This window comes from Lathyrus oleraceus, chromosome 4 (assembly GCF_024323335.1).
Source record: "Lathyrus oleraceus cultivar Zhongwan6 chromosome 4, CAAS_Psat_ZW6_1.0, whole genome shotgun sequence".
In the NCBI taxonomy this organism is placed as follows: Eukaryota; Viridiplantae; Streptophyta; class Magnoliopsida; order Fabales; family Fabaceae; genus Lathyrus; species Lathyrus oleraceus.
Genome location: NC_066582.1, coordinates 291773389 through 291788270, shown reverse-complemented (window position 1 = coordinate 291788270; position 14882 = coordinate 291773389). Strand labels below are relative to the sequence as shown.

General features: G+C 34.9%; 1 protein-coding gene across 1 annotated transcript in view; it reads left to right on the top strand.

The window, feature by feature from the left end:
- LOC127075178 (phospholipid-transporting ATPase 3) overlaps nt 1–10078 on the top strand; it is a 35080-nt gene extending 25002 nt beyond the window's left edge. Inside the window, exons 17-27 of the mRNA XM_051016657.1 lie at nt 425–526; nt 610–673; nt 766–978; nt 6846–7011; nt 7128–7207; nt 7292–7531; nt 7707–7928; nt 8022–8189; nt 8303–8665; nt 8778–8884; nt 9509–10078. Coding sequence (XP_050872614.1) covers nt 425–526; nt 610–673; nt 766–978; nt 6846–7011; nt 7128–7207; nt 7292–7531; nt 7707–7928; nt 8022–8189; nt 8303–8665; nt 8778–8884; nt 9509–9815 — 2032 coding nt within the window. The 3' untranslated portion in view covers nt 9816–10078. The remainder of the gene's footprint in view (nt 1–424; nt 527–609; nt 674–765; nt 979–6845; nt 7012–7127; nt 7208–7291; nt 7532–7706; nt 7929–8021; nt 8190–8302; nt 8666–8777; nt 8885–9508) is intronic.
- The last annotated feature ends 4804 nt before the right edge of the window (nt 10079–14882 follow it).

The following is a 14882-nucleotide window of genomic DNA, read 5'->3' as shown; positions in this document are numbered from 1 at the left end:
TTGTTTTGTTGATTCTTTATTTTCTCTTCATTCCTAATATTTGAAAACTATAGTCCAGGACCTATCATTGTGTGTCTGGATCTTATGCTAGACAAATTTGTTAAGCTTTCAAGGGTATCTTACATATTTCGATTTAATTTATTTATCTTCATTACGAATTATATATTTTCTTCCTCCTTCTGTAGGCCTCCATTTATTATTACAATTTCTTTATCAAGAATGAGGTTAAGTCTGCTCTACAATCTTTTGGCTGAGTATGAATTGAGCTATTGTGTGAGATGCAATGGCAGCATGAGTGCATTACTACTATAAATTATAAAACCCTAAATTTCTTTTTTCGCTTACTAGTTTCCCAATAATAGAGCTGCTTGATTTTGAGATATTTTCTATTTTGAGTTGATGCTAATCCGATAGATTCTTTCAGGCGCACACCTACGACAATTTATGTTAAAGAATCTCATGTTGAGAAGATGGGCAAAGTTCAAGATTTATCCTATGAGATTCTCAATGTGCTCGAGTTTAATAGGTAACCTCCCTCCAACTGATACATAGTTTAAAGGTCTAAACTTTTTATTCTGACAATACTTGTAATCTTTGCTTGGTTTTTAGTACAAGGAAGCGTCAGTCAGTTGTATGTCGTTGTCCTGATGGAAGGCTTGTACTATACTGCAAGGTAATAGTTTCTTGAGGTTTAACCATGTGATTTACAAGTTGCTTGGGTTTGGCTAGGAGGATGACATCTTCTGAAGAACTTGCTTTTCACAGGGTGCTGATAATGTAATCTATGAGAGACTGGCTGAATACAACAATGATATCAAGAAAATCACTAGGGAGTATTTGGAGCAATTTGGATCTTCTGGACTGCGTACATTATGCCTGGCTTACAAAGAATTGCATCCAGATGTTTATGAGAGCTGGAATGAGAAGTTTATCCAGGCCAAATCTTCTTTACATGACCGTGAAAAGAAATTAGACGAGGTACTGTTTATCATAACATGGAAGCTTTTCTGTGCATAATTAGTATCAATGTATTTATATTTTTTGCAATAATTAGTGTTAATTAGTTAAATTGCATTCTAAACTATTCTTTTGATGATAGTTTTTCTGTAGTAGTTTGTCAATTTGGTCGCTTTTTTTATTTTTTTTTCAGTCCAATTCTAACCTCATTGGATTCTGAAAGCTAAAATTGCAAGCGGCAGCTGTGCTGTTCTGATGAATTTGTGCTTTATACCTGTTGATATTTGTAAATATAGTGTTAAGAGTCCCACTTATAAACACATGTTCAGCTCATATATTATCCGATGTGGGACTCTTAACACTATATATTTACAAATATCAACACTCCCTCTCAAACTTGAGCATATAAGTCAAATGCACCAAGTTTGTTACATATATGTATGCCAATTGATCAGTAGAGTTTAAAAAGCTTGTGACGATGTCACCTGACTCGATCTTCTCTCAGACCAAGTGACAGTCTATCTCAATATATTTGGTCCTCTCATGGAAGACTGGATTTGAAGCAATGCGCAATGCAATTTGATTATCACAAATAAGTGTCATTGGTGTTGCTTCTTCAATTTGAAGTTCCTTGAGCAACTGTTTTAACCAAATAAGCTCACATATTGCCATTGCCATGGTCCTATACTTTGCCTCGGCGCTTGATTCTGCAACTACGTTTTGTTTCTTACTTTTTCAAGATATAAGATTTCCTCCAACCAGTACACTATCCAGAGGTGGATCGTCTATCAATGGATGATCCTGCCCAATCAGCATCAGAGATCCAACTATCTGAGTATGTCCTTTATCTTCATACACCAGACCTTTTCCTAGAGTACATTTGATGTATCTTAGAATCCGGATAACAACATCCATGTGTTCCTGACAAGGGGAATTTAAGAATTGAATTACCATACTAATTGCAAAAGAAATGTCTGGACGAGTGACTGTGAGATAATTCAACTTTCCAACCAATCTACTATACCTTCCTGAGTCAGATAGACTCCCCCTGATTGGATAGTAGTTTGACATTTGGATCCATAGGAGTATCAGCTGGTTTAGCATTCAACAAACCCGTTTCTTCCAAAATATCCATAGCATATTTCCGCTGAGAAATCATCAAATCATCTTTAGATTAGGCTACCTCAATACCCAAGAAATAACAGAGTTTACCAAGATATTTTGTCTGAAATTGATTTGAGAGATGTTGTTTTAATTGGAGTATACCCGACTGATCACTATCAGTTATGACAATATCATCTACAAACACAATAAGATAAATACACCTTGGATTGAGTGGCGATAAAAAAACAGAATGGTCAGCTTCAATACGGATCATACCAAACTGTTGTACTACAGTTTTGAGTCTGCCGAACCAAGCTCTCGGAGATTGCTTAAGACCATAAAGAGACCTGTGTAACCTAGACACCATATTCGATGACTCCTCCTGAGCAACAAATCCAGGTGGTTGCTCCATATATACTTCCTCTTCAAGATCACCATGTAAAAAAACATAAAACATTTTTGATGTCAAGTTGATCACCATGTAAAAAAACATTAATAACTGCCGGAAAAGGTGTGAGAGTACTTTCTGGAATAGGTTTTGGAGTTACGTGACTGGGTTCGAAATATGGAACAAACTTGGAGAAGGTAACATCAGCCGATACGAGGTATCGTTATAGAGTATGTAAATAACAACGATAATCTTTTTGGGATCGATGATAACCAAGAAACACACTTTGGTGATTGAGCTGATAGTTTATCAAGACCAGGAGAGAGATTGTGTGCAAAACATGTGGATTCGAAGACTCGGGGAGGAATTGGGGGAAGTGGGAATTGGGAAAAAAATGTTGAATGAGGGATTTTATTGTTAAGGACAAATGAGGGCATTCGATTTATAAGGTAACATGCCGTTAGCACAACATCCTCCCAAAATCGAAGTAGAACATTACCATGGAGAAGTAGGATCCGAGTGGTTTCTACGAGATGCTGATTTTTGCGTTCGGCTACCCCGTTTTGTTGAGGTGTGTGAGGGCAAGATGTTTGATGGAGAATATCATTGCGTGACATAAAATTTTGAAATTGTTGGGATAAATATTCACGGGCATTGTCACTTCTTAAGGTACGAATAGATACACCGAATTGAGTTCTTATTTCTTGATAAAATTGTTCAAAAATAGAAAATAATTTATATCTATTCTTCATTAAAAATAATCATGTGCAACGTGAAAACTCATTAATAAAGGTGACAAAATACCTAGACTCAAGAGTAGAGACAATATAGGGACCCCAAACATCGGTGTGAATTAAAGTAAAAGGGGACGAAGCTCGTTTATTGACTTGATTGGGAAACTGACTACGAGTGTGTTTCCCTAACTGCCACAACTCACAATGTAAATTAGATATCTTCGATAAATTTGGCACCAACTTATGTAGTTTGGAAAGACTGGGATGACCTAACTGAGGATGAATAGTGAGTGGAGAATCTTTGACTGAGCATGTCTGACACTGAGGGGTAATAAAGGCCTTGAGACTCACATCCGACGCCAATCTTCCGTCCTGAACTTCGATCCAATTCCTTCGGATCGGTAACATGATCAGACACACCAGAATCAAGGATCCAAGGTTCAAGAGAAGATGATTGAGAGAGACAAGTAGATGAATTACCAGTGTGTGCTACCGAAGCAGTAGAATCTAAGTTCTGATAATTTTGATACCGCCTGAGAAAATCATCGTAGTTTGGCATAAAATTATGAGGAGTAGTCATGAGTATCTGAAGAGAGAAAATATCACGCAAACGGGTGAAAAAGACTGTTTGAACTGGATCACAATTTTCCGCAAGTGAAAAATAAAATCTGAGACCGGATCTGAAACAGTTGCATTATGGAGAGTGGGGCGGCTGGATCGGAGGAGACGCTTCTGCTGGTAGGGTTAGTTTGCTGGGAGATTGCCGGGAACAATAGCTACAACGGAGGCCGGCGGCGGCAGTGCGGTGGTGACTGAAGAATTTTGAAAATTGACGTCGGAATGAGTCACGACAGTGTATGGAAGACAAACCGGAGTTATGACACGGTTTGTCAAAAATTTCTCACCGGCAGACAGTGGGTCAACCGAGTAAAGTACGGTGAAATGTTGTCTCTCAGTCGGCTCTGGATACCATGTTAAAAAATGTGGTTAAGCCTAACTCAACCCTACAAAACCGGTTGGTAGAGTGAGGACTAACCCCACTTAGATCATGATGACTTAGAAGCTAAAACATCCATCTTACCATTTCTTCAGTTTCTTCTAAGTACAATATCTAAAACGATAGTAACTTGCTTCACCTTATTGATGTAAAATATCAAGTATAATTACAGTCTTGCCTATTTCAAAATCTGCGAGTAATCTAGAATTTTCTTAATTCTTCATTCCTAAGAAATTGATTGTTATTCTTCAACTTCAATGGAATTACTTAGTTCTGTTATAAGCTCTTATACCTCTAAAAATGAGACATTATACTTTGTAAGTAAATCATGAGAAATACTTAATTCCTTTATCTTTTCTGTTTTGTTCTCTCTCCCCGTACCATTTCTTACAGTATGGCATCCAGAGCCTAGTTTTGATCATGGCCTCAAATAATAATAATTTTCATCCATCCCCTCATCAATGGTAGCACCACTTTTACAAGTGTGCTATAAACTCATGTCCACAGGCAAACTACTTTATAAATTCGACATTGTCACCAGAAGCTTTGGTAACCTTCTCTCATGTGAAAGAAGAAAAAGAAAGATAATAGGAGAGGGATGATGAAGGTTGAAGAAGGATGAATGAGTGCCGCAGAAAAAACATGTCTGTAACGGCCTTTCATATGGAAAGGACAGCTAGGCTAAACAATTTTCCCACTAAAGAAAGAAAGCAAAAAGCCCAGATTACCCATAAAATGTTTTAATTTTAAAGGGTAATTTTGACTTTTTAAGTGGAAAAATAAATAAGATTGTCCAGAAAGCGCTCCGGACCGCGACTCGCAGTCCGCCTGCTACTGCAACCTGCTGAAACCCCAAACTGTTTGTCTACTATTTGATGAATGGCTTGAAAGGCCAACTGTTTGTATTACTAGTCTGCCAACCGTTTGATGAATTGCATAATGTTTAATTTAAAATGTCGTGCATATATAATAATTAAGAGTAAAGTCTTCCAAATTATATGTGTCGGAATTTCCGGCTTCATTGCGGTCTACCTCTAATTGCCTAATTCGGTATTTGACTTGTCTTCATTGTAGCCTCCAACACCTTCATTGTGTTGGATTTGAAAGAGTGGATTTAGTCTCATATTACTTAGAGATATGTCCCGTATAGTGTTTATAAAGCTTGGGTATCTCTCATCTTACTAGTTGGTTTTGTAGGGATGGGTTAGGCTTAACTCACACATTATAAGAATATGACATAAAAAGCAAAACATGTTTATCAAGAAAATTATTTATTGGTGTGAAGCTATAAATCATTTTATTTTTTTGTTTATCACTACTTTATATGTTTAATATTAAACAAAAAATATTTAATTTTAACCGGTCGGACCTTTAAACCTTGAACTGGTGAGCATACTGGTTCAACATCCAGTCTGTTTTTGATTACATCGTTCAAAACTATCTATCCTCTCTACCCATTTAGGGCTACATAAAGACTTTCTTAGAATAATCAAAATAACTAACTTTTAACATCTCTAATTATTCAATATTCTATATTCTAACAATATCAGTCAACAACCTCTGTAGTTTGAACATGGGTTGTCAAAATTGAGAGGTTAAGTAAACTTGCTGAGCCTATATAAACTCAACAGGTAGACTTGACTCATAAAAGTTTACCTGATAATCGATATATGACATATATAGATGATATATGTGATCATATATTAAAAAAACAACAATTCATCATTGTACTTGGTTAAGAAACTTTTTAATAGGCATGCTTTATACCACCAAAAAGAATAGTAAAATAAATAATTGAAATTGTAGAAAAACAACTCATATCGTTGCATAATATTTGTCCCTCACAACAATACTAAACTATGTATACATTTTATTAAAGCCAATATATACTACAATACATAAATAACTACCAGGAAAATTGAGAGTTTACATGCACCAGGTTTTTACATTTTAAGGCCAAATCAAATTTAAAATTGTAAACTCGTAAACTACCAGGAAAATTGAGAGTTTACTTAAACCCGGATAGTTTATCAAAAAGAGAGTTTACTTGTGCGTTAACCTCCCATTGGCGCTCCTGTTAATTTGACAGATACACTTTCCTATAGTCAAGTCTTATCCAATTCACCTCAGGCTAATGTGGCACCACAAGCCAGGTCTATGTTCTTAGTCTGCTCCTTCTTTTCACTTACCTTCTGTTTTCTGGTCGAAGTAGCAGTGAAATAAATATGTGGTTGTGGTGGCCGTTCTGGTGGTTGTGGTGGTGGAGGCTCAAATGCTCAATCCAGTACCATAGTGTTATAAGTTTGGACTCGATCATCTGTTATTATCCTTTTCGACAGAGTTTGCATGCTTGGATTATGATTTGATTATTTCCTTCTGATGAAGCTAGAGTATCATAGCTTCCAATGCTTATCATACTTTTCACTCCACTTGTTTTCTTCTTAGAACTATATATTGTATGAAACTAGAAATAATTGCCAGTGATAAATTCAAAAGCTGATAATTGGGTAAGACTTGGTGGTTGTTGTTTGTTGTTGATAAATTTACAAACTATGTGCGAAATCTCAAGTTATCAAAAATAAATTTGAGTGCATAATGTTTAGGCTTCATGGTAAAGTTAATATAAATAATTTTACACTTACTGATGCCTTTAGAAATAATACAGGTGGCAGAACTCATAGAAAATGATCTCATTTTAATTGGTAGCACTGCAATAGAAGACAAGCTTCAAGAGGGAGTACCAGCATGCATAGAGACTCTTCAAAGAGCTGGAATTAAAATTTGGGTTCTGACAGGAGACAAGATTGAAACAGCAATAAACATAGCATATGGTAAGTCCGTTGGAATTTTTGGATGGTTTTTAATTGTCCAAATATGATGATATATTTTTCAACCCAAAAAGTTGAGCTATTATTTTAAATATTTTTTCCACCACCTCTTGCCGCAGCATGCAATTTGATCAACAATGAGATGAAGCAATTCGTTATCAGTTCAGAAACTAATGCAATTAGAGAAGTTGAAGAAAGGGTAAGCTTCACTTTTTTATTACATGTTTTGCTCATCTTTTAGTGTATCCTAATATGAAAATTATACTGTTCTGTAATTTTTTAGGGTGACCAAGTGGAAATTGCAAGATTTATTAAAGAAGAAGTGAAAAAAGAACTGAAGAAAAGCCTCGAGGAAGCACAAAGCTATTTTCACACTTTATCTGGACCAAAGTTAGCACTTATAATTGATGGAAAGTGTCTAATGTATGCATTGGATCCAAGTTTAAGGGTGATGCTGCTCAATCTTAGTTTGAATTGTCATGCTGTTGTTTGCTGCAGAGTTTCTCCTCTACAGAAAGCACAGGTAAAATTCATGCAGTATGTCCTTAACTTTTTATTGAGTTGTTGCCTTTTACTGTTTTTCTTGTTTATATGTATAGTTAATGTTTCATTTTCAAGAAGTCTAACTGCCTAGTTGGATTTGGTTCTATTTGGCATATGAAATTTCACCAATTTGCATTTCTTATTTCTGCTTACAGGTCACAAGTATGGTCAAGAAAGGTGCAAAGAAAATAACTCTTAGTATTGGTGATGGAGCTAATGATGTAAGCATGATTCAAGCTGCTCATGTTGGTGTTGGCATTAGTGGAATGGAGGGAATGCAAGCTGTGATGGCTAGTGATTTTGCCATTGCACAGTTCCGTTACCTTGAAGATTTGCTTCTTGTTCATGGCCGCTGGTCATATCTGCGAATATGCAAGGTGTCGTTTTTTATAAACTAGTTAAGATTGTTTGGACTTGCATAGTATTTTATTTATAAAAACACTTGAAAAGTTGTTGTTTGCTTATTGCAGGTGGTGTTATATTTCTTTTACAAGAATCTTACATTTACTCTTACTCAGTTTTGGTTTACTTTTCAAACTGGGTTTTCTGGTCAAAGGTTTTATGATGATTGGAATCAGTCTTTATATAATGTTATTTTCACGGCACTGCCTGTGATTATAGTTGGACTATTTGACAAGGTAACCTATTCTCTCCAACAGTTTGTGATTTCCGGTTGCCTTGTGCTTCAATTTTTACAATACACTTTCTTTACGGATTGCATCTTTTGATTCATTACTTGTGCCTTTATCAGGATGTTAGTGCATCTCTATCCAAGAAATATCCCGCATTATACATGGAGGGAATAAAAAATGTCTACTTTCAATGGAAAGTCGTGGCTATATGGGCCTTTTTTTCTGTATACCAGTCTCTAGTATTCTTCTTTTTTGTGAGTACATCAACTTTAAGTGCTAAAAACTCGGATGGAAAGACATTTGGACTCTGGGATGTCAGTACAATGGCTTTCACTTGTGTTGTAGTAACCGTCAACTTGAGATTACTTATGATTTGTAATTCAATCACAAGATGGCACTACATTAGTGTTGGTGGAAGCATATTAGCTTGGTTCGTTTTTATTTTTATATATTCAGGGATTACCACTCCTTATGATCGACAGGTGAGTTCCCACCCCATCATTTTGTGTATGTATGGTGTGTGGAAAAATGAACTATGGCACTTCTTTACCCTTTAAAAGTATTCATAATAAGTTATTTTTAATTTGTGTGCAGGAGAATGTTTATTTTGTCATATATGTATTGATGAGTACTGTCTATTTCTACCTCACACTACTACTTGTTCCTGTTGCTGCACTTTTCTGCGACTTTGTTTATCAAGGGTGAGAAACAGATTTGAATGATTCTTATCTTTTAGTCTGTGATATTCATAAAGATGACAATATGCTGATGATGATGCGTGAGTTTAGTTACAGAACCAAAAGATCAAGATACACCAATATAAATAACTTATACGTTGGAAATTTTATATTCGCATTCCTACAAAGCTTTTTGTTTTTAAATATTTTAGTTAATGTTCTGGATGCCCAGCTTTCAGATGCAATAATTTTTTTTCTAAAATTTTAGCTGATAAAAAATTGCTGCAATATCATCTCTCATGGTACTCACACATTTTACACCAAATAAAACTGTTATTTTATTGTGGCTGCAACACAATATTGAGGGTGACTAGATAGATTATAGTCAATAGTTTGAGGTAGTGAAAGATACAAAACTATAGGACAAACTATTAAGTGAGACTACTAGCCAAATATTTTATCTTTAGATTCAATATATGACAATAACATGACATCAATTCACTGGTGTAGCTTTTCTCACCTAGTGAAATTGATGTTGTTGTTGATGTACACTATAAACAGATAAACGGTGATCTCTGTGTTGGTTCCTGCCACCTGTTTTTAGGACCACACTGGCTTTTATATTCATTTTGCTTCATCTGGTTACAGGGTTCAAAGATGGTTCTCCCCCTATGATTATCAGATTGTTCAAGAAATACATAGACATGAGATTGATAGCACTGGTAGGGCACAGCTGCTGGAGATAGGGAACCAGCTTTCACCAACTGAAGCAAGGAGCTATGCCGTATCTCAACTCCCACGAGAGATATCAAAGCACACCGGATTTGCTTTTGATTCACCTGGTTATGAGTCATTTTTTGCTACACAGTTTGGCACTTATGCTCCACCAAAGGCATGGGATGTAGCAAGACGGGCTAGCATGAGATCGCGGCACAAGACTGAACAGAAAAAGTAATTTGGTGTAGGATGATTGTACATTACATAGTTTTGGTTTTCAATTGAGAGCCAGCCATAGGAATTCTGTAAATTAGAATGTACCATATTAAATATTTGGTCATTTTCATGTAGCATAATTGTGTTTTGTTTTATCTTTTTGTGGAATTAGAGCAGGATTCTCAGATGTACATTTCACGACCTTTAGTAATTCATAGTCAGTTTTGTGAAATGTAGATTACAACTTTTGAGAATTTATTTTAATAGTTGATTTTGAGGAGTTCAGTACTTTTTATTTGTATTGGATTTACTATTTATTATTTACAATACCTGTAATGTTGAACTCTTGAAATTTATATTAAGTGTTTGATTTTGAGAACATTTTACTCTGTATGCTTGCTGTTCATCCCAGATATAAAGAGTGACTTTTTATCTTTGCGTCGTGATCTGTGACGTTGACATTCTAAACCTGCATAATTCAAAGGGGTGGATGATCAGTTATCATATTATTCACTAGCCATATCTAGGTCGATTAAAAACATTGCTCTAATCATACCATTGAAAAATATTAGCAACATATTGGTTAATATGCTTTATTTTCAATTGTGTTGCATCCGTCCATGGATAGATAGATCTCTTGAGTTGATTGAGATTTTCAATAGATTTGCTTGCAGTTTGGATTGAGATTTTCAATAAACGCCACCATTCACGCTGGTGTATTAACCACCCAAGGCCTCTGCTCTTTGGTCAACCACTCAACTAGTAGCTTCTCAGCCGTGGTCTACCGTGACACTTTGTAATTGCAAATCTCACACCTCAAGGTTCTATTCTTTCCTTCAGTGCCCGAATGACTAATTTGCAAATCTTTGTGAGACATTTTCCTTTTTCAAAGACCAATTCAGACATGACAACTAAATTTAGTACCCAAATATTTGTAAATTTTCATCCCATAGCTTCAGTTCAGTTGAGTCCTTCAGAAATATACAAGATAATTTCCCTAGAAGGAAAAACACTCTTTTGAAGCTTCAATGATTGTAAGAAAACCTTACCAACAAATTTATTTTCCCTTTTAGTTTGAATGAAGCAGATGAATAGGCTTGAGAAATATAATCATGTAGTATGTGAAATATAATCAAGTGTGAATTGATACTTTCTGAGTTATTATTTTTTATTTTAAAAGTACTAATGAATTGGTGTATGTATGTCTTCATAGGTTATTTTAGGGTGTTAGAATTACAAATATGGCTCATGATTCTCTTGGAATCTAGACTAGATTTTCTGATATATTTATTGTTAATAATTGCAATTGAAATTGATTTTGATCTTCATGACCTGTGTTAGCAGGTATCTAAGTCAAATATGACCGACACGCATCAATTCTTATGGTGGTTATAACATTTCGAATTGTCTTTAATTACATGTGTGTTAGTGTGGATAATGCCTAGAAAGCTCTGACGGGCACAATCTAGTTTCATCAATATTTTAATTTTTTTTTTAAAATACTCTTAAATTTTTGAGATATATCTCCGGACGCATTTCAAACACATCAAATCATGTTGATTTTAAGTTATGATCAAATTATGTGATTGAATTTTCTCCAAAAATACATATCGTAAATCTTACAAATATGTATTTTCGAATCATACTGAATCAGAAACAATTACAGAAATAGAAGAACGCGTAATGAAAAATAAAATTAACATTGATAACATAAACAACGAAATATTATATAGGTGATCATTAACATAAATCGGACATTACATTTCAACATCTAGGTGGACGTTCCAACGTCTTCATAATATCTTCGATCGATCTCGCAATCGTCGCATCCAACTCGATCAAAATTTTTGTTTCATAACAGAAAAAATATTCCATAGAATCCTTAAATCTGGACATGTCTTCAACTCAAAGTTATCGAACTCAATCTTTGTGTCATTGTCAATCGAGGGTGACAATATTTAAGTTTTACAATTTTGTGATTGTCAGAGTATGGTAGAACATTCTTCACTATGTATTTCAGATTTGTAATAGGGGTGTATTCATTGAATTAAATTCAATTGAGTGGTTTGCCTCGTTAAATTACATATGTGACACGTCAGTTGATGTTCATTATGATGTAATGTGATTTGGTAAGAAATATGAGATGAGAGTCCTATACTTATAGTAATTTTAAGTCAATATGGATCTTAGAAATTCTATCTTGTACCATGGGATGTTTCAGAGATGCATTTTCGGTACCATCCTATTATGTTATTTCAAAGATGTATTTCTGGAACCACTCAACACAATAAAATTCAGAAACAGATAGAAACAAAATATGTATTGAAATGGATTTTTTTTTTGAAAACTTAAACATGTATTGAAATCGCATTAATACTAATACAAGATTGCATACACAATATGTCTAACTACATAAATACATTGTTGAATAAAAGCTAAAATGAATCGAAACATGTGTTACCGGCTAAAACTATATATATGGTGACACCCCTTCGACTTTTGTATGTTTGTTTCTCTTTCAATCTCCCTCAATTTGGTGAACTCTTACATCCTTTCCAAAAAATGATCTAGTCAAGTCTAGGCTTTCTTTGATGAATGAGTTGTGTCACTCTGGTGATGTCAGTGGTATAGGGCATCCTAGTTTCAAATAAACTCGAACAAAGTGTTGCATTTTTGAAAGCCACCAAATACACATAGTACGATCATTTGGATTCGGAGGTGGACCAACATGTAGGGGAAAAATGTTTATGAGAAACCGTATCTTGTCAGATAAATACACACTCTTTCATACATATTAGTTATAAGATGATCCATTTTAGGGAAGCACATTCATTTTTCTCCGGTCCCAATCCACTAATGCAAGGAGCAAGAGATTCATAAATTGCATCAATATTTTCTTTTTTTTTTCTATATAGCCGTGTGTATGATTCTTTATGGGCCTTCAACTCTTTAATAAGTTGAATTCCAAAAAATTGATGACTAACCTCTCCTTTACCGAGCAAAGAAGAAACAACTCCATAACTGCAGTTACATCACCCTCAACATTGACGACCAGTTCAACGTATTTGTGCATAAAAATCGGCATCTCGTCGATGAGTTGGATTTTTGGATGAGGTGATTTGCTAATGCCAGCTCCTTTGAAAACACATTTTTGAGATTTTGGAGTTTAAGAATTCGAAAAAAGTTTTTTCAGCCTCAAAATCTTCCTCAATTTCTCTTTGATTTGGAATTTTATATTTTCACCGACTTTCAAAAATCTCTCTTGTATCACTTCCCATTCTGTCAAGATAAAGATATTCAATTTACCGTTCTTCATCGCACCATCATCATCATCATCAAACCCGAGCCTTTTTCAATGAGTGCAAACCTCATCCATTAGTATCGGGATATCAAGTTTCACCTTCTTTGAAATTAGACAAGCACACTTTGAGGTATCAAAACCTACATTCTTAACTCGTTTGCCTTTTCCTGAAAAATAAAATTTAGTCCTATTGAAGATATGTTTTCGACCAACTGAGAATATAGATTGTTGTCTTTGAATCTGTGTTCCAACATTGTGATGCTACGACTAAATGATGTATATATCTCATTATGCGGGTTTTTGATCATTTGGTTCACATAATACCAATCTCTATACAAATCACCCTTACTATTTCCCAGCCAATTCCTTAGTGTAGCATGAGCAAAATCAACTCGGTTAGTTGTTGTATTTTCAAGATGTATATCTTGATTGATCCAAGCACAAACAATCTTTTCCTTTACTTGGTCCATAATTGTACTTTTAACATATTTCAACAAGTTTGAATATTTCTCACAAACCTTCTGAAATGTATAACAACATCGACATATACCGTGAGTTTTACTTGACTTCTCACATTCTTTGTGATGTGATACCTATAAAGTAATGTGTAAGAAGTAAGAAAGACCATTGTAGCTGAATTCATCAAAGCGGTATCACTATTGGTGATAATTACTTTCGGCGTGTCTTCTTTGTCCTTAAACATTGCCCGACACACTTCTAAAGCCCAAGTAACATTTTCCTTTTTTTCCCTCTTCTGAAATGCAAACCCGACAGAATAAGTCTTCTCAGTAGAGGTAACACCAACAATTTCTAATAATGGAAGTTTGTACTTGTTGGTCTTATAAGTTGAATCTATGATGAACATAATATGAAACATGTTGAACAACTTTATGGAATCAGGATGAGTCCAAAATATATCTCGAGCCATTACTCCATCCTCGCACGTTCGGTACCTAGATAGATAATTGTTATAATCCATAAGTTTGAACATGAATTTCAATTTTATCCCCCTACACCTTGTTGTTAAGGACACAAATATTGTAGCTTGATATTTGAGATATTTCCGGATATTTTAAGTTTCAAAGTTACAAGTATATTTTTGGGCTGCACCATATTCAATGTCATGTCTGAACTAATTTCCGTCTCTTCCGGCATGAGGCGATGTGCAATTGGATGACCAACTAACTTTTCACACATGTCATAGTTATGTAAACCACATATCACATTAAATTATCATTTGATATTTTTGAAAAAAGATAATCACACAACTTAAAGGGACACTCACATTTTCTTGAATCAGTGTCATCTCATTTGAATTTCTGATGAGGAGTTATATACTTCTCACTTTTTTCATGTCTCATTGTCACAAATGCAACTCTTCTATCTTAACCATTATCGAAACTTCCAATTATAAGACTATCATACCAAAAAATTTACCATATCCTATACAACTTTCATTTGATCCATGACCCTACTACACATGCATGATTTCATTGTTTCATCACCATAATTTCATTAACATTCCTAATCTAAGGCATTTTACACGGACTCAAGGCATGATACTCACACCTGAGAAAAATTGGGTTTTTTCCGGATAAAGCTTCAAAGGGAATTGTACAACAAAGCATAAAATCTATTTTTTAGTCTGTGTAACTGGTTACCCAGATTCTATGTAACCGATTACACCCCTTTTAACATAGGTTCCATAGGAAATTTTTAGTCTTTGTAACTAGTTATCCAGGAACATGGTAACCGGTTACACCTGCGTAACGAAGGTTCCCCAGGCCA